Genomic DNA, 25,331 nt, shown 5'->3' on the forward strand with positions numbered 1-25,331 from the left:
TGGCTATAGTTTGCAATTAATGCAGTTCATGAAATAAAGAGCCCTCGAAGTAGCCAGCTTCGTATTTCAATAGGTCTGTGCACTTCAAACCCAATTCGGAGACAACACCGTTAATCTCTACAGCCTTTGCGGGTTCATAGACGCGATAGTTCAGCGTGAAACGCTCTTGGTTTATTATATACTCGTTGTGTATATGGGAATAAACCCTCAATTCAATAGAAAAGTCCAAAGAATGAAAAGAAAACTGCTGCTTAAATATCTTTGCTAGCGTTGATTCTTATAAGCTAGCACCCTTATTCTTGTTTACGACGAATACGAGATTCTTTCGAAAGTGATTCGAACGAATAGTAAGCCCATTTGATTTTGCTGTCGTAAACGAGAATACAAACCACTTTCGAACGAATATCGCATTCGTCGTAAACAAGAATAAGAGTGTAGATAAATGACCAGTTACCGATCAATTACAAAACGGTAAGGCCTGGCACGACGAAAGAAAAACGATGCTTCGGTCGAAAGCACGCTAGGCCAGAAAACAACTTGTGTTTAAAGTATTACACAAATTGATTGCAATTTGAACAAAAAGATCTGTTGTTGCTATTTCGTCTGGGATAATTGTATTAATTAAAATCGTTGTACAAAGTTTACTATTATGTGTTTCCTTTATTTCATACTGCAATAATTTATACATGTTTCAAAATCAAAATATCGGTTTTATATTGCAATATTATGTTATTTTAATTTTCCATAAATTAAATCGTTACAGCTGAACAGTTGTTTGTCGATCAAATATTTGTTCAAGCTCTTTCACCTTCGCTTTAAATGGTAAATCAAACCTCCCGTGGATGTGTTCGTGAGTTATGTTTAGTAATTTAATTTGATACGAAAATTAACACTAAAATATGAGATATCACCGCGTTGTATCCACTGTTTGAGTGTAAATCATTCTGAAGCAGCTCCCATTAAGCAAATAACTCATCGGTAAGTTGTGGACACGGAAAAAATAGCGCATAATCACAAACACGGATGGCAATACACAAACCAAATCAGAAATAATTCTCTATTTTCTTTAGAAGATTCCAGCGGCATACGGATCGTCACTGTGACGACCAAACTTGTAGATCAGTGACGAAAAGAAGATGAAGATGTTGTGCACCAGAAGGGCATAACCTGGTCCCTTCTCCAGCTTGTCGGTGTTAGTAGCAAATTCCGCAATCATAATCCAGATGGCAGCAATGATCGAAGCGAAACCGAGTACAAATCCAATGAAAAGGAACACCTTGATGCCGCTCTCACCAAGAACACCACCGGTGTAGGCTGCGCCACCATGAAGCTGTTAGAAAGGGGTCAGAAAATAATACATTGTTTTCAAATTAGTCATGTTTGATTTTCTAATCATCTATCTTGTTACAGGGGCAAACAGATGTAGTCAGTAGACAAAGCTGTCGATTTACTAGTGCATTTTTTTAGAATGAGCTGATAGTAATTCACTGCATTGAGATGAACTCAAGGTTACTATTACAATTACTATTATAAGAGGATCAGACGAAAGATTCTACTATTATAAGAGTATCAGACGAAAGAATAGTGTATACAGCTCTACCAAAGCAAACATGAGTAGAAATGTGTGACTACTTTATTCTGTTTTGCTGATATCAAGGTGAGGGGGCTGCATTATAACCCAGTTATCGTCGTCTATTATTTCTATAATTATTTTTTGTGTGATAATAAAAGGAAGTAAATAAACTATGAATGAGTTTATTTATCCCCTGATTATCAGTAAGCAAAATTAACACCCGCTGCCAAACAATGAATGTGACTCACCATCTCGTTCGAAATTGAATTAACCATGAAAAAGCTGATTGTGGCCAGTATGCCACAGATGTAGTAGGAGAAATCCCATGATTTGGGATGTACCGAAGCGGTATCGATCGCAATCCACCATCCACTGAAGAACTGCAAGCATTCAAGTGTAATCCAATTTAGCCCATTAGAAAAACTTCATTGAAAAATTGTGGTTCTTATTTACCAGGAAAGACGCCACAAGCGTCGCAATTATGTTTCGCCTTGGGACGTTTTCTATCCAGTATGATTGTCTGATTCTATCCATGATCGACATTTTTACGAAGTTGTTAGTTTTGAAGTATATTTACGAATTGTCCCCCTTATTTTTGCTTAACTTTTGTTCACTTTTTAACACATATTGTTTGCTTCGGAAGGAGCTCAATATAACACCAGTACGACTGTCCCACTCGATAAAAACAATAAATTTCTGAACTTTTCGTCTTTCTGTTGAATGATTTTTACTTTATTGATAGCTTTCTCAGCTTGTCCTCGTCGTTCGTTTCGTCATACGATGTTCAAAAGTCCAATCCACAATTTTGACAACAATAAACCCAGTGAACTGTCAAGCAAAAAACTTTATTTGAACGCACTCATTCGGGGTTGCCAGATATACTGCATCGAAAATTCAACGGTCATGACAAGTAACTTGTAGACCCTAACAGAAAGTAATATCGAAATTGATCGTGGAATCGTTGAATTTATAACAGTTTTATTTGTAACCAACAACTTTTCTTGTAACATTAATGTATTTATGATGCAGTCCTCCATGCCTCCAAAATCTACAATGTAAAAATCGGGTTTACAAGGAAATTGGATGTAGAAACAACAAATCTAGCCAAACATGTCAAATGGTCCTAAGTGAAAATGACAGTTTCTCTATTTACTTTCTCTTTCGCTAATAACTCAGCAGTTTATACGTTTGTTCATTAACTCTTAGCATAATATGCTAGTCAAAATCAGCGTTTTTCGAAATATCCTGAAACAATATTGAAAAGTTTTATGCTGACGCCGTAATAATCGAAAGAGAAAGTAAACAAAGAGAGGCTCTCATTTGCACTTAGGACCATTTGACATGTTTGTCGAGAAATGTGATTATATTTCCATTGTAAATTTTTTTCTGTTTATTCTATCGTTCGTCTCACATAGCCTCTCTTTTTGCCCTATATAGTTTAAATGGCTGCAGTACCCCCTGGCTGTATTTAACGTTCGATTTTTTGCTATCTGCATGTCTCGTCTCAGATACCAACGTACTTGGTTCATGTACACAATACCTAAGCTGATGATTATAGTTTGTAATGATAGCTCGAATTTATTATGCCTATATTTATAAAGAATGCGTATTGAAATTTGCAAAAACAGTAATAATTACAGGATCACTTTTCATTTAATGTTAATTTACTGTATTACTTCTCTATAGGGGACGGGCATAGCGTAGTTGGTAAATCGATTGCCTTTGTACGCAGCTCACCTGGGTTCGTTTCCCAACCCCGCGCATAGGGTTAGAGATTTTTCCAAAACAAATTTCTCTAGCCCGAAAAGAGGTGAAAAATTAAAAATTCTATAAGCAAAAAAAACTGTAGAAGATCTGTTGGCGGTTAGGGTAAGTTGACGTAGTCCCCTTTTCTCCGCTTCTATTAGACATAAAGCGCTGCCTCACGTTTTGTATCTCAAGTAATGTGAAACACATTATCCAATGTGTTTTTTGCGAAACATTTTATTTTGTAGAAGTTGTGGGCGATATTGTGTTTTCGAATATACTAAATTTTCTTAATTTTAAGAATTTTGTGTTATTTAAGGTGATTTTCAATCCATGCCCAGTGCATGCAAAGAGCTTTCCACCTATCCATAAAAAAGTTATTTTTGAAATAGTGTTCTATGGATAAGCGGTTGGGGTAAGTTGGCGGTGACGCACGCGGGTTAAGTTGACGGTACTATTTACGATGCAAAAATGGTCATCAAATAGTTTAATTTCTGAAATTCACTCCAAAGTAAGATAATATTTTTCTTTTATCTCCTGCCAATGCAAGAGACATTTAGTTCGGCTAATCGACTGAATAATTTCAAAAAATTACTTTTGAATATGGAGTACGTGTTGAAGTCAAAATATTGGGGTACTGAGACTGAAAAGCGTCGAATAATATAGTTTTATTGAAAAAAAACAATCAGCACATTTCATAAGACCACTAATGTAATTGAATTTACATTTAATTGCTTATTTTCTGGCAATCCGTTAACTTACCCCGGAGCTGGGTAAGTTGGCGGTTTTTCCGCGTCACATATTTATGTCTCCAGAAATGGAGACAATGTACCAAAAATTCTAATAAAATTCAGAGATGTTGTCAACAGTCATCCCTTTCATGCAACGTGCTCTATTTACAAGATTTACCAAAATCAACGCGGTAATAAAATATTGACAGACTGCTTCAATATGTCAATTCTCCCTCGTAGCATTTGGTCACAAAATTCTAACCTATCCCCCCCACCTCGCAGCAGTGGGATGAAAAAATAGTTTTATAATTCTTTTAAATGCATGTCCTTACAATATGTTTGACGGCTTTTATTGACATTTTCATTATAACAGCAAATTGCGCAATTCATGACAAATATAGTGTTGATGGTTTTGTTTTGAATTTTATATGTCATGGAGTATGGAGGAAAACAAATCGTTTAACACACTAAATAGCGGTAAGCTTGAAGCTAGTTGGTACCGCCGCACGGTACTATCTTTGATTTTAGGCCTCAGTTTAGTCCGGTCTAAGACGTTAGTACCTGTCATCGCAGAAATGGCTGCATCCTGAAGCCAAATGAAAACAGTGTAAAGGGGCGCCATATTCCTCTTGCATACATCTCAATAATTTGAATCAACTTTTCGACTTTTATGTGCAATATTATGGCCCATGTTGTACACAAACCATATGAGGGCAAGTAAGCAAGTTTTATCGCGTACGAAAAACAGGTATAATTGAGTTTTAAATGTCATTTTTTGATATTCTTTATCGTCCTATCCATAAGGTGCTGCACGCTCATTTGCAAATGCCATGTCGAAGAGTTATATTGCAAGTTAGCAGAAGTCGAATAATTTTGAAACAAACCGTAGAACGAAAATTTAAAATTGGATGCAAAGCTGCATTAAAAAAATTGTTTTCGTTTGTTAGTTTACTTATGGCTATCGAAATGAGTGAAGCTGTTTAATATACCCACAATTTTTTAGTTAGTTTAACTAGAGGAAAAGAAAAGAATATATAATCACACTGTGTACTCTTTTCTACCTATATCTTCTCACAAAGAACACAATAAGCAAGTGGAAGTTTTCTTATAATTTACTGCTTTCGAAAGAATCCAAACTAAGATTAAATAAAAGATTGTAAATAAAGCCATGTCATACAACCTAAGTAACACTATGACGGCAAACAATCTGCTACAAATATTCTCATTTTGATCGTTATTTAAATAATATCGATGATTGCTTATATTGTTTCACTATTTATAATTTTCCATCAGACGATTAGCATTTCCACTGTAGACCAATGATGTGAAGAATAAAAACTGTGCAAAATTCAGTACGATTGGTCCAGGAAATATTGAGTTACGGTTAACATGCATTTTGTCGAGGTGCCTTCTGAAGATTCACTGTCTGCATCAAGTGTCAGGTTCAATTTGTTAAGTTATATCTGTCAATTGATTATCAGACAGATTGCAGACTATAGGAAGTAATTAATTGTAATTTATTATTTTGTAACCGGGACTTGAAGCTTTCTCAATTTTTGCACGACGTCGAAAAATCGTTGAACTCATCGTTTTAGCAATACAAGATGTTGAAAGCTCAGCAATTTGGATTTAACCCATTTGACAGATTTACGTCGTTGAAAATCAGCTTTTGAGGTTGTCAGATATATAGAGTGCTCTATATTTACCTGTATTTTTGATTTTTCTGTTCTTTCCTTCTCTCTACACGCTTGATTCCAATTGCTCATCGAAGAGTTACAGGAGAGCATTTGGATAAATCGAATCGATTATCGCATATTCAGATCAAAGTTGTTTTTTGCGAATTAGAATCAAAACTGCAATAAGAATTGTTTTGATTATTTTCTTTAAACATATCGCTGTGAGATTAAGTGGGATCATTTTATTCCGTAATATAAATCAATAACATGTTATCACGAATTATTGCCCATATATCTGTCGTTCACACATCAAAGAAAGTGAATAACGAAAAAAAATAGTTTTTCTTTATTGGATAGATCCAAATAAATGACAATCGGATGTAGATCGTAGAATGCACTATTTTATAAATTTTCTTATTTTCACTACCAGTTCCCAAATTGATTCAGAATGTCAACTGCTTACAAAGTAACTCCATTAATACCCTAAGCAAAGATTAAATAAAAGATTTTAAATATACGCATTTTTCCTATATGAATAAACTCACATAAAACATCCAAATAAAAATATTTTAAAATTGATTGCGAACGCAACGGCGATCAATATATTTGTTCGTAAAAATATATTGCTAGGATGCTCAAAACATTCATTACTGTTTATTTATAAAATCGTAGAAATTTTGTTAGCAAATAAAATCGTTCCAATCTACATTGGTGCATTACAGAAATAGGCAATCAACAATATGAAATATAACACTTGTGAATTTTAAATGTGAAATTTCATTCTGTCAATTTTTTGTTTGGCCTTTGTTTACTTTTTATTTAAGCTTCGCTGAAAAAAACGTGTACAATTTTAATTCGCAGAGTGTGATCTAACCTTTATTTATAATTGATATTTATTCCAACCTTGTGAAAATTAGCTTGAAATGAATATAAATATTCTACTCCCCTCCCCCCCCGTGTCGACAGGTATCGTGTTCAATTAGAATTATATTCACAGTTCATTTTGAATTCAATTTGAAATATTTCAACCAATTTTTTAATCAAAGTTTAAAATAACTATCATGGCACGATGGTTCAACCACTTCAAACTTATTTTCTTTTGTGCATTAAATTTTATGTCACTACAAAATGCTGTACATCATCGGCCAACTATAAACTATCCACCAAGTTAAAGTTCTAAGGTCAGAAACACATCAGTTACATGTTGACCAAATTGTTCTCACACGCTATGGAACGAGACATATGACGAAGAAAAGCTATTTTACTGCAAGAAAATATCGGCATGAAAAACAATTCTCCGTGTTGTCTAATTTACTCATTTTTTTAACATGAATTTGTTGTTTTTTAACATTGTCGTGTATGGTCGATCAGAACGCAGCCATATAAATGACAGCATCGTTGGGTTGAAGCTTACCAAATAGTTTAGGCCGGTTTAAAAGTTAGTCCGGTTTAAAAATAGTTAGTACGCGTTTGAGCTTACGGCTATAATACAATTACAGATTGTCAAGTACTCTATTGTTACGTTGTGTGCGAGTGTGTGTGCACATGTTCGATTGCACTGAAAATAATTGACACGATAAAACCATATGCAATCAAACATTACTTTCATGTGTTAAAAAATAAAAGAAATTATTTCACATGAAAATCCATTAAAAAGCATTTCATGTGTTGTTTCAAACTTAATTTAAACAAATTCCACGTGAATACGACATATTTATCCATTGAATGTTCATTGCCATGCTATTGAGTCGTAAGTATGAACTTTCCACATGACTTTCGCATGAAAAACATGTGGTGAATTTCTACATGTAAAACAATTGATTTCACCGATTCTTCTACCAATGAAATCGATAAGTAAAACAAAGTGATATTCACGTGAAATTCATTTGGAAATATTAGTCAATGGTATTTATGATGCTGATGTGCTTTTCATTTGAAAATCATATTTCTCACACTCGAATGGATATTCAAGTGGCAACCGTGTGCATTTCATGTGTTTGTGGATTAAAATAATTCAATAGATTTCCTCATGATGTTACCGTGTTAAGTTTTTTCAGTGTAGATTTTTAATAAAAATCGTTCGATTTGTTTACATTTTGCGGTTAGGCTCTTTTCAAATATTGGATTCATTTCTCACTTTCGTCACGCGTTGCATTTCTGAAGGGTAGATTACAAATTGACATCTTACCCAGTAAAGCTCAGCCGGAAATGAACTGGAATTCCGGCTGGTTCCAGTTCGCATTCCGGCTCCAGTGACATAACCGATTCTAACTAGAATCGGTTGTGTCACTGGAGCCGGAATACGAACTGGATCCAGCCGGAATTCCGGTTCATTTCCGGCTGAGCTTAACTGGGTATCGGTGATTATCAGAGATGCCAGATTTGCAGACAAGTCTGCAAATTCGCAGACTTTTAATTTAAGCTGTAGATTTTTTCGATGACGCAGATATTTGCAGATTTTTCCGTTTGGTTGCAGATATTTGCAGATTTTTTAGTTTGGTTGCAGATATTTGCAGATTTTTGAATATAAAGGCTTTTGGTTACACTAGCTTTCCTCACATTTTTTGTTCTTCCCAGACTTTTAAAATTATTATTGCAGACATTTGAAAGAAGTACCTGGCATCTCTGGTGATTATTGGTACAGTTCAGAGATGCCAGATTTGCAGACAAGTCTGCAAATTCGCAGACTTTTAATTTAGGCTGCAGATTTTTTCGATGACGCAGATATTTGCAGATTTTCTAGTTTGGTTGCAGATATTTGCAGATTTTTTAGTTTTGTTGCAGATATTTGCAGATTTTTGAATATAAAGGCTTTTGGTTACACTAGCTATCCAGACATTTTTTGTTCTTCCCAGACTTTTAAAATTATTATTGCAGACATTTGAAAAAAGTACCTGGCATCTCTGGTACAGTTCCTTCTTCTAAACAAACATTCACTAAAATGAGCTAAAATGTAGAGCGAATTATTTATAATGATTAAAAATTAAATTTCATGTTACATTCCGGTGAGTAGCTATTTTTAAACTGCGTTTGAAGTTGTTTTTTGTATGGGTTGTGGAAAATGGCCAACCGAAAAGTGTTGACGTTCGCCTAAATGATAACTACTACTCGGACGTTTCATTTGAGTTTCTTATTAAAAATTTTCTCATCTCAAAACTATAACTAGTTAAACAATTCTATTGTAGGTTAAAACAAATTTTAGGCGCTATGATATTTTTAAGATAGTCATTCCTGCACTTCAATTTCCAATGTTATAATCGTGACCGTAACCGGTTTTAGCTGAAGCAAAAAAGAAAGCTAGCATTCAATTAAGTCCAATCATATGCACGATTTGTTTACTATTTCAATCACAGAGCGATTGGTTTAAGTTTTGTTTCGTTTCAGGCAAAAAGATTTGACCAATCGAAAAATGATGTAATGTGTCGCGAACCTTCATCAATCTATCAACCCAGGCAAGTTGTTTTTACTGATAGTATCTTGGTTTTTATAACCAAGCACATTTTCACATAGTCTGTATTGCCAACTGTAAAAAAGAGGAAACTTGATTAATTGTAATACCATTGTATTGATTTTTTAGGAAAAACAATGCCCCTGAATAATGTCTCCAACGATTCTTCTACTGGCGAAACATATCGTCCTCTTGCTGGTCTGCATCACCGGTGACAAGTTGTCCCTGGTGGTTCAAAAGCCTCACATCCTGAAGGCGGCTATCGACAATGTAACTCACGCACTGATCGGATTAATAGTGACTGAAATCGTTGTACGCAACTTTCATGACCAGGTCGGACGAAACGAGAAGTACGCGTTAATTGGTACGGGTTTCGTCCTTTCATCCTTGATTGATCTGGATCATTTCATCGAGGCAAAATCCTTCAGTTTGCATGTAGGTAGCGATGCAGTTAGAGATAAGTAAATATTTTGTTGAATGGCTTAAGAAGATTTTATATAATTACAGGATGCAACTAACCTATCTGAACGACCATTCCTGCATAATTCCTCTATATTTTTAGGGCTGTTGGTTTCAATGATCGGAACCATAGCCACCCAAGCTAAGTTTAACGCATCACTGTGGATAACAGTGAACTTCATAGCATTTTTCACCCATCAGCTTCGCGATGCCATCCGTAGAGGGTTCTGGTTTCGAGCCCCATATCTCAACTACAGCACAGCTCCGGTCATCTATTGGGTGTATCTGGCACTGACGCAGCTCTGTCCTCACGCAATAATTCAGCTTCTTGACATGCAGCGAAGTCGATCGACATCTCTGGGGGAGTATAAAACAAAATATAAAGCTCTTGAGGTGGTCTGAATGCTGTCTCTTGTATGGTTTTTATTTTGTATCCAATTGTGAAATACAATTTGTTCCGTTTATTTTTAATTCTAAGACAAACAAGTGTAAAGAATATATGAATAACTTGAAACAAAACAAGAAGCAACTTGAAGATTGGGAGCACTAGTTACCGTTCAAGTATTAAAAGGCTGAAAAATACCTGGGACACCATTAGCGCTTGACAATATAAGTAGGTTACAGTTATTGAAAGAAAAAAGAAACTTGTGAGAGTTTATTTATTTAACCCTTAAATGCATTAATTTTCATTTTTCCTTGGTACTCGTTTTTCGGGTTGGATACGATATATACCTCTCGATGATGCTTTATATTATAAAGCATCAACGAGAAGCATATATCGTATCCAACCCGAAAAACCAGACTTCCCTGTGGACTGTGGTCATATTAAACTCACATTTTGTGTACGAACTCGAACACGCTATTTCGTACCTAAATACGTGCACATGTTCGCCTGCACAAACGAACCCCATGTACGTAGGTTCGTGGCACAAGTTTTCTCTTTCTCGCTCTCATCAGCACTAGTGTTGACTCTTTTTGCCTTGTGCGAATCGTTCTCGTGTACCCACCCGGTGTACGTACATGAATGTTTGAATTAGAGTTTGTACATCGTTCGCTTGGGTTTGATGTTCAACAACATGATTTATAATAATTCTAAAATATTTGATGAAAACGATATACAAGATTGAATCAAATGTTTCTGGAAGCAACATTTTGTTCGGTGATGATATCCACTAATTTTGTGGCATGCACATGCTATGCTGTTAGGAGCTCTTCAAGTGTTGCACAGTTTCGGGATAATTTGAAGGAAAACATCAAACTCTTATGCCAATGATGCCAATTTGTTTTACGACCTCGTTAAGAAAAAATATAAATATGAGTCCACGTGGACTATTTCTAAACCCCCACCGCCCTCTCCATGGACAAGTGTGGACTTTTTCGTACCCCCTACCCTCCCCCAAATTGTCCATGTGATATATGCATGGTCCCCAATCAATATGAGTATTTTCGGAATGGTCTTGAAGAGTGGGTGCCAGAAATTGATTTTTCACGCCATTTTGAAATCTGTGGTACCTGAGTACGGACCTGGGAGAGAATAGTGGTGACGGCTGATGTTGGTGGTCGAGAAAAGTGTATTACACAAATGAGACAAATGAATAATAAAAAAAAACGGAGTATTACATTGGCGACGAGGATTGACACCAGGTGCCGGAGTTGTAATCCGCAAAAGCGGACAAGAAAAGACCGCAGAGGCGGATGATAATTGAAGACCGCAGAGGCGGATGAAAATTCAAAACCGCAAAGGCGGACACCGAGAAAAAGCCGCAGGGCGCGCACGTTACTCTTCCATAACGAGGAAGTGTTGGATAGTCGATTGGTTTCTAAAACAGCGATTGCAGTGGTATATTTCCCGTCAATAGGAAAGACAGGTCATTTCATACCATTAGCATCTAGCGAGTAATTTACAAAGAGGTATGTTGAAATTCATCAAACGGGTAATAAAATTTGCATAGTAGTAAAACTACATTTCTATTAGGCAAACACGATGGAAAAGTGGGACATTTCCCAATTTAAGTTCAAATCTTTGCCTCGCAATACCGTGAAGAACGAATGGATCGAGTATAAGAGAAACCTTGATTTTATAATCGCGGCTACAGGGGAAACTGATCGCACCCGAATCAAAAACATTTTTTTTGGTGAAAGCCGGACCAGATTTGCAACAGATATTTGCTTCCATTCCCGGGCAGATGTACAGGAAGACGAAGCGAAAACAGTCGATCCATTCGCGGTGGCAATAAGCAAGCTTGATGAATATTTTTCGCCAAAGCAATATGAGACATACGAGCGGAACATCTTTTGGACACTGAAACCAGATGAAGAGGAGCCACTAGGAAAATTTATGCTCCGATGTCAAGAACAGGCTACAAAGTGCAACTTTGGTAATAATGCCGAAGACAGCCGAGCTATCAGCGTAGTTGACAAGGTAATTCTGTATGCACCGAGTGACCTTAAAGAACAGCTGCTTCAGAAGGACGTTTTAAAACTGGACGGCGTCACAAAAATTGTCAGCTCCTTTGAATCTGTAAAATTTCAGGTGTAATCAATGAGTCTTCCGGGACCGAGTTATTCCAGTGCGCCGGATTTTATATCATCATCGAATATCAATAAGATCAAACTCTCGAATAATGCATGCACACGATGCGGTCGAAATGGTCATTTCGCGAATAATTCGGTTTGCCCGCCGCGGTCCAAAGAATGCATTAAATGCAAACGTATCGGACATTTTGCTGCCCAATGCCACTCGGTCTCTGTACTGAAACGCAAACCGTATTTAAGGCAAGAATCGCTAAGACCTAATAAACGATTCAAGTCTCATCAGATAAACGAAATCGAAATCCCAAATGACGTGAAAGGCAACAATTTTCTGTTCAGTATTAGCGATGGTGGCGAAACGATTCGGATCAAATTGGGTAGATGTATGAAAAATATTATCGATGAACGGTCTTGGAACTATATCAAAGCGAACGGAGCAAAAATATGGAACCAGTTGAAGAACTGCGATGAAGTGTTCCTTCCATATGGGGAAAATTCGACACAACTGTATCAATTTACGATGCTGGTAGGATTCTCGAAAAGGACGCTACATTTTATGTAGTCAAAGGGGGTCAACAGTGTCTATTAGGGCGGGTCACAGCTACGGACTTGGGCGTTTTAGTTATCGGGTTACCGAGTACCCACGGGGTGAATACAATTACACCCACAGGAGTTCAACCATTTCCTAACATCAAGGATGTCCAGGTGAAAATTCCGATCGATGGAACTGTACCACCGGTCTGCCAACAACCCAGGAGGCCTCCAATCGCCCTCATGACGAAAATTGAAGACAAATTAAATTTGTTGCCAGTGATATCATAGAACGGGTGGAGCGTGGCTGTCCATGGGTCTCACCGTTGGTAACAGTGGTGAAGGACAACGGAGATCTTCGCTTATGCGTGGATATACGGGAACGGCACATTATGCCATCAATAGAAGATTTCCTACCGAGATTCACGTCTGCGAAGTGGTTCAGCCGGCTTGATGTCAAAGAAGCGTTTCATCAAGTGGAGCTAAATAGTGAGTGTCGCTACATAACCACATTCATTACCCACATGGGACTTTTTCGGTACCAACGCTTGATGTACGGGGTGGCTTGTGCCCCAAAGCTCGTTCAAAGAATTCTTGAGTCCTTTCAGTAAGAATGTGGTCAACTTCATAGACGATATTCTGATTTCTGCTAGTACGGAAACAGAACACGATGAAGTACTCCATGCAGTGCTGTGGACAATGAATGAATACGGTATACTACTGAATCAGAGTAAATGCGTGTTCAAGGTTGCCCAACTGGAATTTCCAGGACACGTCGTATCATCGGACGGAATCTATCCTTCGAACAACAAGGTAGAAGCTCTTCAAAGATTTTGAGCACCTACAACCGCGGAGGAAGTCCGCAGTTTCCTGGGTTTGGTTACGTACATCGGTCGATTTCTGCCAAATCTAGCGACAATAACTGCTCCGCTCCGTGAACTAACCCATGCTGGGGTTAACTTTGCCTGGGGAAGCGAACAACGTGCGTCTTTTGCTAAACTCAAGGACATGATTGGGAACGTACACCATTTACGATTTTTCGATAACAGTATGTGAACAAGGGTTGAAGCTGATGCCTCACCAGTTGCTCTTGGGGCAGTTCTTTTACAATTTGAAGGGCCCACCGGTGATATTAGGCCAGCAAAAGTCTGACAGCGACAGAAAAACGTTACTGCCAGACAGAAAAAGAAGCTCTCGCTTTATTCTGATCTGTGGAGCGATTTTCCATCTATCTCATAGGACGCAAGTTCGAGCTGAAAACAGACCACAAACCTTTGGAAGCGATTTTCAAACCCACTTCAACACCATGTGCACGAGTCGAACGATGGGTGCTTAGGCTTCAGTCGTTTTCGTTTGTTGTGAAATACCGTAAAGGCATTAGTAATGTAGCCGATCCATTATCACGGTTGGTCGAGGAACAAGAACCAGAGGAGTTCGATGCTGAAAGCAAGTTCATGGTACTAGCCGTTTTAGAATCAGCAGCGATCGATGTGCAGTTGCTGGAAGAGATGTCCAGTACTGATGTTACTTTGGAGGCTGTACAGCAGTGTTTATAAACTGGGTGTTGGGATGCCCAACAAGTTAAGTCGTTTGCTCCTTTCAAGAACGAATTGGGACTCATCGGGAAACTTGTAGTTAGGGGAAATAAACTGGTAGTTCCAGATTGTTTGAAATCGCGTATGTTGGTCTTGGCTCATGAGGGCCACCCTGGCAAATCGGTGATGAAGCGGCGGTTGCGTGACCGGGTTTGGTGGCCCGGAATGGACCGTGATACCGAAAAAAAGGTTAATTCATGCGATGGACGCAGATTGGTGAGCTTGCCAAATAGACCGGAGCCGATGAGCCGTCGTGAAATGCCTTCGAAACCGTGGATTGAGGTAGCCATAGATTTTCTCGGACCCTTACCCTGTGGATGTTATTTACTTGTTGTAATCGACTACTACAGTCGCTATAAGGAGGTAGAGACAATGACTAAAATAACAGCCAGGGAAACCGTAGAGAGGCTTGACAAAATATTCAGTCGACTCGGTTATCTACAAACAATCACCTTAGACAACGCCAGACAGTTTGTGGGGACTGAATTGGAGGAGTATAGCAAAATGAAAGGGATTATTCTCTTGCGCTCAACCCCATATTGGCCACAGGAAAACGGGTTGGTCGAACGACAAAATCGCTCCCTTCTAAAGCGTTTACAGATCAATCATGCGCTGGGTCGGGACCTTCGGGAGTATTTACTGATGTACTACACCACACCTCATTCGATCACGGGTAAAACTCCGACGGAATTACTGTACGGAAGAACGATCAGATTAAAAATACCGGCCTTGGATGATATCGAGACAATACCGTTGGGTGACGTTCGGGACTGAGATCGAGTATTGAAAGAGAAAGGGAAGCAGGCAGAGGACCTCCGACGCCGCGCAAGGAAGTCACCACTCTCCACAAGCGATACAGTACCTACTTATGCAGAACCTGCTGCCAGGAGATAAGTTGTTGACGACGTTCAACCCGAAAGAGTATGTTGTCACGTATCGCGCAGCACCGTGTGTAACCGTCGAAGATCCAGCAACCGTTAACTCCTATGATCGCAACGTAGTTCACCTGAATAGACTCCCCGAGAGTACAACAGAACCGACAGAATCAGTATCAGCTGCTGCGATGGACAACGTTGAAGATCAATACCCCGAACTGCTGAGTTCAGAAGATGATCTTTACGGATTCGACGATAACCTTGAAGCGGATCGCAGAGTCGAGCAGGAAATGGTTTCCATAACTCGACAGCGTCGAGTCGTTAAGAAGCCTTCTAAAATTGCAGACTACGTACTTTAATCTTCAGGAAAACAGGGGAGATGTGGTACCTGAGTACGGGTCTAGGAGAGAATAGTGGTGACGGCTGATGTTGGTGGTCGAGAAAAGTGTATTACACAAATGAGACAAATGAATAATAAATAAACGGAGTATTACAAAATCCAAGATGGCGACTTCCCGTTTATCGAAATTCGCTATAACCCAATCAATATGGGTATTTTCGGAATGGTTTTGACGAGTAGGTGCGAGAAATTTATGTTTGACGCCGTTTTGAAAGCCAAGAAGGCGACTTCCGGTTTAGCGCAAATTCTCTACAACACATGAAATACAGTGAAGACCCGTTTTTATCAGTCCTTGGTGAATTTTAGGCTGATAAAACGGGGACATTGATAAAATCGGGATATATTTTTTTTCCTTCTTTTTTAAAAAACCGAAGCACTTAAAATATTCTTCTTTGGCCTCATATCTTTTCTTGATTATTTACCTTAAACTTCCCTTAAGGGGGTCTGACAGCGCAAAATAATTTTTTTTGCATATATCGGATCTCTAAGATAAGAAAAATTGCCCAAGAAAGGATTTACTCGAATTCAACTTGGTTCGTCTGCTAAAGCCCATCAAACTACCAACTATCAATTTTCATTAGAAGCTGATAAAATCGGGTCAAAAAGCTGATAAAATCGGGTCAAAAGCTGATAAAGTCGGGGGTAGATAAAATCGCGTGCTGATAAAATTGGGTCTTCACTGTATGGGCATTGTCGGAATGGTCATGATGAGTAGGTGCAGAATTTGCGCTAAATCGGAAGTCGCCATCTTGGATTTCACAATAGCGTAAAACATAAATTTCTGGCACGTACTCGTCAAAACCATTCCGAAAATACCCATATTGATTGGTTTACAGCGATTTTCGCTAAACCGGAAGTCGCCATCTTTGATTTCAAACTGGCGTCAAACATCAATTTCTGGCACCTACTCTTAAAAACTATGCCGATAATACTCATATTGATTGGGTTATAGCGAATTTCGCTAAACCGGAAGTCGCCATCTTGAATTTCAAAATGGCGTCAAAAATCAATTTCTTGCACCTACTCGTCAAGACCATTCCGAAAATACCCATATTGATGAGGTGCGGGCTATAAGAAGTCCAGATCCGTCTCTTCCATCTTTCCGAAAATCTTGTAAGCCTTTTGCATTCAAAAGGACCGTAAACCGGGGTGACATTGATCACTTTTCGAAGTAATCATTACATATTTTTAGATGCAGCACATTTTTTTCAAGTTTAATATTTTTAAACCATGTACTGATGTATGGAGAACAAGATTGGATGTTTTACCTAAAATTGTCCACTTACAGCTATTTTTTTCAAAAATGATTTCAAGTTGAAGTCCGTTTTCATATTCCGGGGTGACTTTGATAACCCACATTAAGTTATTGATGTCAATATTCTTCATTCAAATATTTGTTTAAACTAATTCTGGAAAGATACTGATTGTTAAATAGATAGTTAATTGGTATTATACAAAGTATTTCAATGTACTGCAAAATTCGAGTACCCAAAATTTATAATCGTATAATTTGTGTCCAATAAAAAAATAAAAGATTCTGAAAACCTTTAAAACTGCTAAAATTGTTTTATTTCAGTGCTTTATCAATGTACAAAAAGTTTCATCCATTTTAACACGTTGGAATATTGAACAATAAAAAAATGTGGAGAATTTTAGCTTAAAATAATTTGAAATAATTGCCAACTAGTTACACAAATAATGTATTTAAAATCAACAAACTCTTAAAACTAAATTTGGCACATCCCAATCTAAAGAAAAATGAAAACTCGCTTGCAATTTATTACTCTTGCTCAAATCTGAGATTTATTTGTTTTATAAAAAATAGACACTTTACGAAGCTTCGTAAAAATATAGTAAAGTCAAATTTCGGGTTTTCGTTGTTTTTGTACCCAAAAACCGAACAATATACTCAAAAAGTATAACAAATCAGTATTTTATAAGTTTAGAGTAAAAATTATTTCAAATTAAAATGATTCGGTAGACTATTCTGGTTTAATAAGCGATCTACGAAAAAAGTTTCGAGTGATCAAAGTCACCCCGGTGATCAAAGTCACCCCGGTGATCAAAGTCACCCCGGTTTACGGGACTTAGAATATTTTTTTGTAAAAACTGTGCAAATTGCGAAATCCGCGCGAAATAAACTGCCAAAATTCTTCTAAGTTCTTTGCATTCAAAAGGACTTAGAATATAGAAAACCGTGTTAGTTGCGAAATCCGTGCAAAAAAAACTTCCAAAAATATTCTAAGTCTTGTGCTGACAGTTTTTTTACGAGGATTTTCAAATTACCGCTGTTTTTACGCGGATTTTCCAATTAACGCGTTTTTACGCGTTTTTTACGCGGTACATACCCTCAAGGTGTATTATACTCGGATTGATAGCTCTTCTTGTGGATAGTGCTTATGAATCTAACGGCATGTCTTCTTCCACCCAGTTCGATCTTCGTACAGCCGATCACTCCTGATTAAGAAATTCGGTAGGCATCCCGTCCTTCCCAATGGAAAGTGTTTCGGAAACGCATAGTACAAAAACAGATAGTCATCGAAGAAGAGGAATCAATAAACCAATGTATTTATTATGCATAAGAAGAAAAATAAGCAAAACAATTTTTTGAAACTCACACCAATATGATAAGCTACTATGCTGTATTTCTTTTTAGGGGTAAAAAATAAGTAAAAACTTTTTTTCTTTTTAAGAAGAAAATTGTTTAAAATTATCTTCGTGCGTGAAGAGCACTAAACCTATAATTAAATTAGTTATGGAATTTGCGTTTCGACTTCATCTCATAAGAATCCAACAATAACTTAGACAATAATAAAATTAACGAAAATGTTAGTGATTTTCAGTTGAACCAGCTGAGATAAAAACCTGCAACTTATATTGAAATTTCGTGACTGTGGGGATTCCCTGTGTCTAGGGAATCCCATGGAGCATGGTATGATAACGCGTAGAATAATGGTAGTGGAACGCATATAAATATTAACAACCTTTCATCATCTAAAGCAGGGTCATTTTCCTACCAAAGAAAACAAGTATGTTTTTAAAAACAAACTCGGCTCTTGAAAACTGTTACAGTTTCCAACACAAACAAAATAGCAACCAGTAAAAAAACAATCACCATTTCGCGACAATCCGTCTTCGGTCCCGTGTTTGGCATCTTTTTTATGATGTCTATACATCTGCGTACCTTCGGCCGTTTCAGAGTGTGGACCGATATTATCCGCAAGTTTCCTCGTCTAGTTCTTCAAAGTTTTTGTTTCAAGCGACACTTGGTGCCATCCCCATTCAATGCAGTAGTTTTATCTTGGATTTGACCGCGCGCACTCGCAGGTGCTTCTTGCGTTGAAATGCCGTTAACGCGATTGTCCGCGTGATAAACCGTGGATGATAAGAATTGTGATAATAAAGTAAACAAATATAGAAACATCGATATTTTTGTGAAAACGCATTCGTGAAATTGTCGGTAAAAGTGAACGGTCGTTTAGCCAGTCGAAGGTGAATCTAGTCTCCTTGCGGTGCAGTGATAAGTGTTCAAGTGAATCATTGTCGACGGTATCTTCAAAGTCGGTGAATAATTTGGACTCTGCCCATTCCGATGTCAGCGACTGTCAACATGGCGAACGCCAAACCGGACGAGAGTAATGAAGTAATTATAGCACCCTTTGCATGTGACATGTACTTGTTTTCATCCGCATTCGTCGCTGGTACTTTTAATTTTACTTTTAATTTCTAAAGCTGAACGTGTGTGTGTGAGTTTTTCTGTTAAATTTAGCTCGCGACCGGGCGTCGTCTTCGTTTTGAATGGCGGAAAATTGGGTGCATTTTTTTAAACGATTTTCTTACTTCGCAATAGTGGCGATGAGTTACGACTGCGTGGTGGCGGCTGCGATGGATGATCCAACGGCGCTCATTTTTACACCAAGTGCGCCGCCAATGTAAGCTGCAAAGTGCGATGCACGCCTATTTTTAAATTTCACCTGCGATATTTGCCCTCCTCTTGACTGCTGCAGTCGGTCGTGAGCACAAGCCGTTCGTGCTCATTTGTCACTGCAAAGTTAATGTTACTTAGAGTCAGATTTTTTTTACCTCGCGATGAACATTTTTATTATCACGCTAATTTGCCAACCGTTTCCGGTGATGTTTACTTATCAACCGGTAAACAAAGTTGCTTGTTTTGAATTATATTTGGGTCGTCAGTTACTGTTGCTGCGAGCAGTAAACGGGGTGGAAAAATCGATCACCTCGTCCTTACTTAGTATTAGTGTGAATCCTCTAAGTACGCATTGGTTAATCATTCGTTAAGTTGAGACTCCTAAAGAACCTTATCCTTCCGCAGACCAGGTGGGGGTTATGACCCTATGTTATGTTGGTTGAAGAGTGGGATCGACTTTTGCTCGATTCTCTGATTTTCTTCAGGATCAGTTTATTCCAGCGAAAACCAGACGGTTACATAGTATGTGTCTGGAAGTTTCCTTCTATTGATGGCATTTGCTGTAGGCACTATCTTGAGTTTTTCTTAAGTGGACCAGATGTGCACTGAGAGTGCAATGCCTGTTGATGCATCAGTCAATACTTTGAGATCACAGAAGTAGAAGTGGACGCTTTTGGAGGTATTCTTTCAAGTACACCTGCCCATTGACTGTTTCGGTTTTTTTTTTTTCATTCAGTTCGTTTATTTGATAGGCACAAATGCGTTAGCTTGTCGGTGCCAAATTCTTTTGTTTTTACATTTTAAAAACTTAAAACTAGAAGGTTACAATGTTCAGATTTTTGTTGTATTGAGCTTGAGCTTGTGCGACCATTCCTGGCTGCTACTCCGTTATCTATCGGGAATAGCTGAAGTTACACAGGGAATCAGTAGATAATTATGCTTGGGAGTAGCGAAACATCTTTCAATGTGCAACTCCTGGTAATCCTAAAGTCCGGGCTTGAATGTAGATCGTGGAAGGAAAGGGAAGGAATGGTTAGTCCGATACTTGCTTTTGCTAGAGGCTGTATATACTACTGCGCACTCCACAAGCATCACGTGAGAAGGATATTTTTGTTAGTAAGAGTATAGAAGTTAGATCTACTTCTTTACCGACGCCAGAGAGGTGATTCCACTACCTGGACTAGATATCGATCCACCAATTTCATGGGACCGAGGACCAACGACTTTACTTCCCTTCTGAAGGAAGACGTGACCACAGATTTTTTCACCTCAGAAAAATTTCAACGACCTCGGCTGGAATTGAACCCAGGCCAACTGGAATGAGTGGCGGTCACGCTTACCACTCAACCACCGGCGCCGTCTGTTTAGTTTTTTGTTGTATTGAAAGGAAATATTCTACAGCTATCTTAAGACTAGAAATACAATGACTGTTCCAGTTGTAACAAACGGGATGCTCCGTTTTTCACAATTGATCGCCAAATCATGCTTTTTTTGGAAAAATTAGGCATCCACGGCTTTCAAACTTCCTCAGGGACGTCCAACTTATGACAAACAGTGATAGAAAGGAGCCCAGGAAGCTGCCGAAAATCTACTTTTGCATAAGTTTTGCTATCCTTGACGAGACAATGCGGTTTCGTCAACAGCTGGATGTAGATCTTCAGCATTCGGCACATTTTGAACTTCATGCTCATTGACATCTGGCATAAAAGTTTTGCTCCAATGCAGTTTTTTTTCTACGTATCTCACTACACTATTGCGATTTTCCGTACCCGTAAAATACGAAAATCTTTTTGGTCATTTTTTTCCTTCCTATCGACGGCCAAGCGTTCGTTGTACCGTTTAAAACACGACTTACCGTAGAGACCATTTTCAGCTTTTTGATAATGACGCGGTGTGAGAGATCAGAATTATACGTATGCAAAATTAATTTACGCCGCTGATGTTCTTCCGATTCTATTTTCGCAACGGTGGCATAATTGCCGGTGAAAGTTACACTATGTAAATGATATACACTGAACTAAGTTCACCCAAAATTTGAATAACAAATATCTAATGGAAAAAAATTAACAGCAATTTGAAAGTGATGCAATTTGATTCCGGACACTCTTTGCATAGGCGAATCAGCTTAAGGGTAAAGGATGTAAAGAGCTCAAACCGAAGGTTATTTTGGTTTACGTTTTTGAAGGCAAGGTAACAATAGATCTTTTTTGTAATGTTAAGAGTGTTCCAAGAGTAGACTTCCAACCATTTCCACGTCGAGGAGCGCCTAGGCGAACACGATAAATCTCGATAAAATTGTCTGATACAGGAAATTCAATAAGTTTTGTAAAGTTGAGGCTTGTAGTTAGTGGATGAACCACAAAAAATAGAAAAAAGATTGATGGGCAATGTCAGAGACATAACCGGAGTAGAATACACTTTAAGCTATTAATACGAATGCTACAATTTTGACTATCTTCTGGTAGGTTGTATTAAAACCAGTTATTTCGTTATTTCTAATGGAAACTCCGAAATATCGGTACACGTACATAGAAATCTAAAATATTCAAACATATGTATCCTCATATGGTAACCCTGAAAATAGCATTTAATGAGTGTGAAACGATTCATTTAGCAACGCAAACAAAATACACATTGCGCCATTAAGCCGCATATAAAATAAGCCGGCCCAAATGTGGATGTAAAAATACCGCCATGCATCAACCTGTTATACAATTAGTCTGGTTTTACGGATATTTATTTCACTGTGTTTATTGCATAATGATATGTAAAACTTTTTCCCAGTTTGCCTCGAGGACCAGTATTTTAAGTTTTCCCGGGTCGTGTAAAAATGCTCTATAGACTTATCCAGCTGCGTTAGTATTGTGCCGTTTTGACGTTTAAATTGGGAGGAAAACAAATCATTTGCACTGCGAATTGGGAGGAAAACAAACCGCTTGTGGGCTTAAGGGGAGGGCGGTAGTATAAAAATGCGAAATCTCAGTGTGCGTATTTTAAACGTCAGATATCTCAATAAACTCGTAAATAAGCTTTACGATGTAACTCATATCAAATCATCAACAGAAAATCAAAATATCAGCATCCAATAAGCCAACAACGCAACGTCTCCTTTACACAACGAAACAACCAGTGTTTATCAAATCGCCAATCGCACCCGTACTACCGCTTACCAGAGGAAACACACAGATGCACCACGGTGCACTCTGTAACGCGCGCCATGGTGAATTTATCCGAACACGCACCTGACGCCACATATATTTTAAATAGCAAGTATATTTTAAATAGCAAGATAACGCGGTTCTCTCACACCAAACCACTCCATCTCCAATCCATTTATTTAGCTCCGAAAGAAAGAGCTTTCTGCTTTTTCTGTGGTGTGTCATCGTTGCATCTTCTGTGTATGAATGAAAACTGGCCCGCCACTACGCCATTGGAATGAAATGCTATTAGCGCCTGATGGCAGTCATGGGATTTATTACCTACCACCGAAGAATGCGAGCTGGCATGAAACACAGCAGCTGCTACTTATGTTCCCTTTTTATACGTGTCGAGGTTCACTGGATGACAAAGGGGTAGTCCTAGCAACGCTCGCTGCTTGGTCCAATTGTACCGACCAATCATGGATCAGATAATTACTGCTTTCATAAGATACATTATTTCCGTTATTTTTAGTAATTGTACATTCTACGAAATTGGATACAATCAGATAGCGCAATAATTACATTTTTCAATTCAGTATAACGACAGATACTCACGTTAAAAAATCGGGTAAAACTCCGGCAGAAAATTTTGAAACGAAACCACTATAATGAAACGTTAGAAGTATTCTACTTCAAAAGTTCGAGTTTCGGAAAATGGCTTCATGAAAACCGAAAAATGTCGCTCACTTTTCTTAAAAATAATTGGAAGAAAGTTTTTTGACATTGAAAATGTCTTACTCCACTATCTAGGGCTAGGTGTCATTCTAAACTCTAAACTATCTCCTATGGGACCATTCATAGATAACAAAATTGCCCACAATTGACTCCCCGTACCCCCATGTAACAAATTGTCACAAATTTCTCTATCCCCCTCCCCTATTACATAACAAATTCTTCAAAAAAAAATTCTTCTGTAAAAACATGTTACGTAACGTTCTAACTTACATATGGGGAATATGTTACAACATGTCACAATTTGTCGTACCCCTCCCCCTAAAAGTGTTACGTAATTTATGAATGGTCCCAAACGAAACTATGTAAGGTTTGCGCGCTTAGAACTTCGCTATTACTAGATGGATTTTAATCATTCACACACGAACCGATTCAGAAACACCTAACTTAAATATTGGTAATAATTTAAGATCTCTCCACAAAAATAGTAGTTTGCAAATAGAGAAAATTAAAAAGTTTACGAAAAAAAGGAAAATTGCCGTCAATAAGAAGCACCTTAGTGGCTCAATCAAACATGAAAAGTCATTAATAGAGGCGACGCACAGAGGAGTATTTGACCGAAAAAGCTGGCTGAAAGTCAAATTTTCAAAAACCGTTATCAAGGGCATTATACTATATCATAATATTCCCTAGTAATTTCTGCATTAGATGGCAACCATGTTGCGAGTATTTACTAAAGTTTGGCACTACTAGAACTACTACATTTCAGACAATTTTGGCTATGAGCATTTTGATGTAAAAAGCATTTAGAATCATACTCAAGAATAAAATTGTAGTATTGACAATTTCTTTTACGTCTTTAAAACGATAAACATTAAATTTGTGGCATTTTATGATGGGGTAACGCGAATAACTTTTAAAAATGGCATAATTACACGAATTAATTGTGTTGTTGGAGCAAAATTCCAAATATCTCGACAACTATCGCAGTTTGGAAGATTTTTGCTAAATGCATTTTGATTTAAAATGATACTTAGAATTCATTATGTAATAAAATTAAAGTTTTATATGTCAGTTAGAATGAAATTTAAACTTTTTCTTGTGTCTCTCGTCAATGCATGGGGACAACTATCTCAGTCAATCGCCTGAAGAATGACGGGGTATTGATACTGAAATATAATGACAAGTGTCGAATACTATACAGTTTTATTGAAAAGACAATCGGCACATTTCATATGGACCACTTATGTAATTGTATTTTCATTAGATTGCTTATTTTCTGGCAGTCCGCCAACTTACCCCATACTTACCCCGAGGCTGGGGTAAGTTGGCGGCTTTTCCGCGTCACATATTGTTGTTTCTAGAAATGAAGACAACGTTTGGTTTTTACCAAAGGCCTGCTAAGCCAAGACAAGTTTCGGCTTCACTGTGTCTCATCGGCATAAACAGAACTTCTGCTCGAACGGGACATCACGTTTGATCAGTCGTTCGATTGAAACACAAAGTGTGTTTTAGTTTTAAGGGATTTGCGTCAAGCCGGCGCTAATCTAATCCGACAATAAGTTAGTGTCGGTTTCTGATGAGGCGAAGCCGAAACGCAACTGAGTATGATTCTTCTTTAGCTATGCCCTCATGTATACTCACAAGGGGAGTATTGTTATTGGCAGGAAAAATATTACAATAATAGGTTTGAAAAACTATATGTTTATATATTTATATATATCAGCAAGTTTACAAGAACGTGATGAATGCATATTTCAATTGATTCGCCGAACTTCTACAGTGCCATTAGATGTTTATGTTTATTACCTTCACCAACAAGCCCCTTGGCCCCAATGGTGGTTGCTTAAACTAATTACATTTTAAAATTGACAACATTTTCGCTTTTATAGCATTCCGCGTCCGGTTGAAGTCGAAGGCCGTCGCCACACTATTAAAAATTCGTTGGAGTCCGGTTACAGCGCT

General features: G+C 37.9%; 4 protein-coding genes across 5 annotated transcripts in view; 3 read left to right on the top strand and 1 right to left on the bottom strand.

Moving 5' to 3' along the window:
• Positions 1 to 640: 640 nt before the first annotated feature.
• LOC131691501 (transmembrane protein 50A) lies at positions 641 to 2,376 on the bottom strand. Its single transcript, XM_058977949.1, has 3 exons — positions 2,027 to 2,376; positions 1,822 to 1,953; positions 641 to 1,330 (listed from the first exon to the last, which is right to left on the bottom strand). The coding sequence occupies exons 1-3, from the start codon at positions 2,114 to 2,116 to the stop codon at positions 1,067 to 1,069; spliced, it is 486 nt and encodes a 161-aa protein (XP_058833932.1). The 5' UTR covers positions 2,117 to 2,376; the 3' UTR covers positions 641 to 1,066.
• Positions 2,377 to 8,630: 6,254 nt separating this feature from the next.
• Positions 8,631 to 10,261, top strand: LOC131692388 (transmembrane protein 267). Of its 2 annotated transcripts, XM_058979401.1 has the most exons (4): positions 8,631 to 8,731; positions 9,111 to 9,178; positions 9,304 to 9,609; positions 9,682 to 10,260. In XM_058979401.1, exons 3-4 carry the CDS (start codon positions 9,325 to 9,327, stop codon positions 10,033 to 10,035), a joined length of 639 nt encoding a protein of 212 aa, XP_058835384.1. In that variant the 5' UTR covers positions 8,631 to 8,731; positions 9,111 to 9,178; positions 9,304 to 9,324; the 3' UTR covers positions 10,036 to 10,260. The 2 variants fall into 2 exon arrangements, with proteins under 2 accessions (XP_058835384.1, XP_058835385.1); XM_058979402.1 differs by lacking the exon at positions 9,111 to 9,178 and having other exon boundaries at positions 8,647 to 8,731; positions 9,682 to 10,261.
• Positions 10,262 to 14,417: 4,156 nt separating this feature from the next.
• Positions 14,418 to 15,065, top strand: LOC131688169 (uncharacterized protein K02A2.6-like). Its single transcript, XM_058972335.1, has one exon. The coding sequence runs from the start codon at positions 14,418 to 14,420 to the stop codon at positions 15,063 to 15,065; it is 648 nt and encodes a 215-aa protein (XP_058828318.1).
• A 3,699-nt stretch (positions 15,066 to 18,764) lies between these two features.
• The window catches only part of LOC131692791 (calcium-binding protein E63-1), a 255,018-nt gene continuing 248,451 nt past the window's right edge, over positions 18,765 to 25,331 (top strand). Inside the window, exon 1 of the mRNA XM_058980061.1 lies at positions 18,765 to 19,209. Coding sequence (XP_058836044.1) covers positions 19,159 to 19,209 — 51 coding nt within the window. The 5' untranslated portion in view covers positions 18,765 to 19,158. The remainder of the gene's footprint in view (positions 19,210 to 25,331) is intronic.

Source organism: Topomyia yanbarensis, chromosome 3 (genome assembly GCF_030247195.1).
Source record: "Topomyia yanbarensis strain Yona2022 chromosome 3, ASM3024719v1, whole genome shotgun sequence".
Lineage (NCBI taxonomy): Eukaryota > Metazoa > Arthropoda > Insecta > Diptera > Culicidae > Topomyia > Topomyia yanbarensis.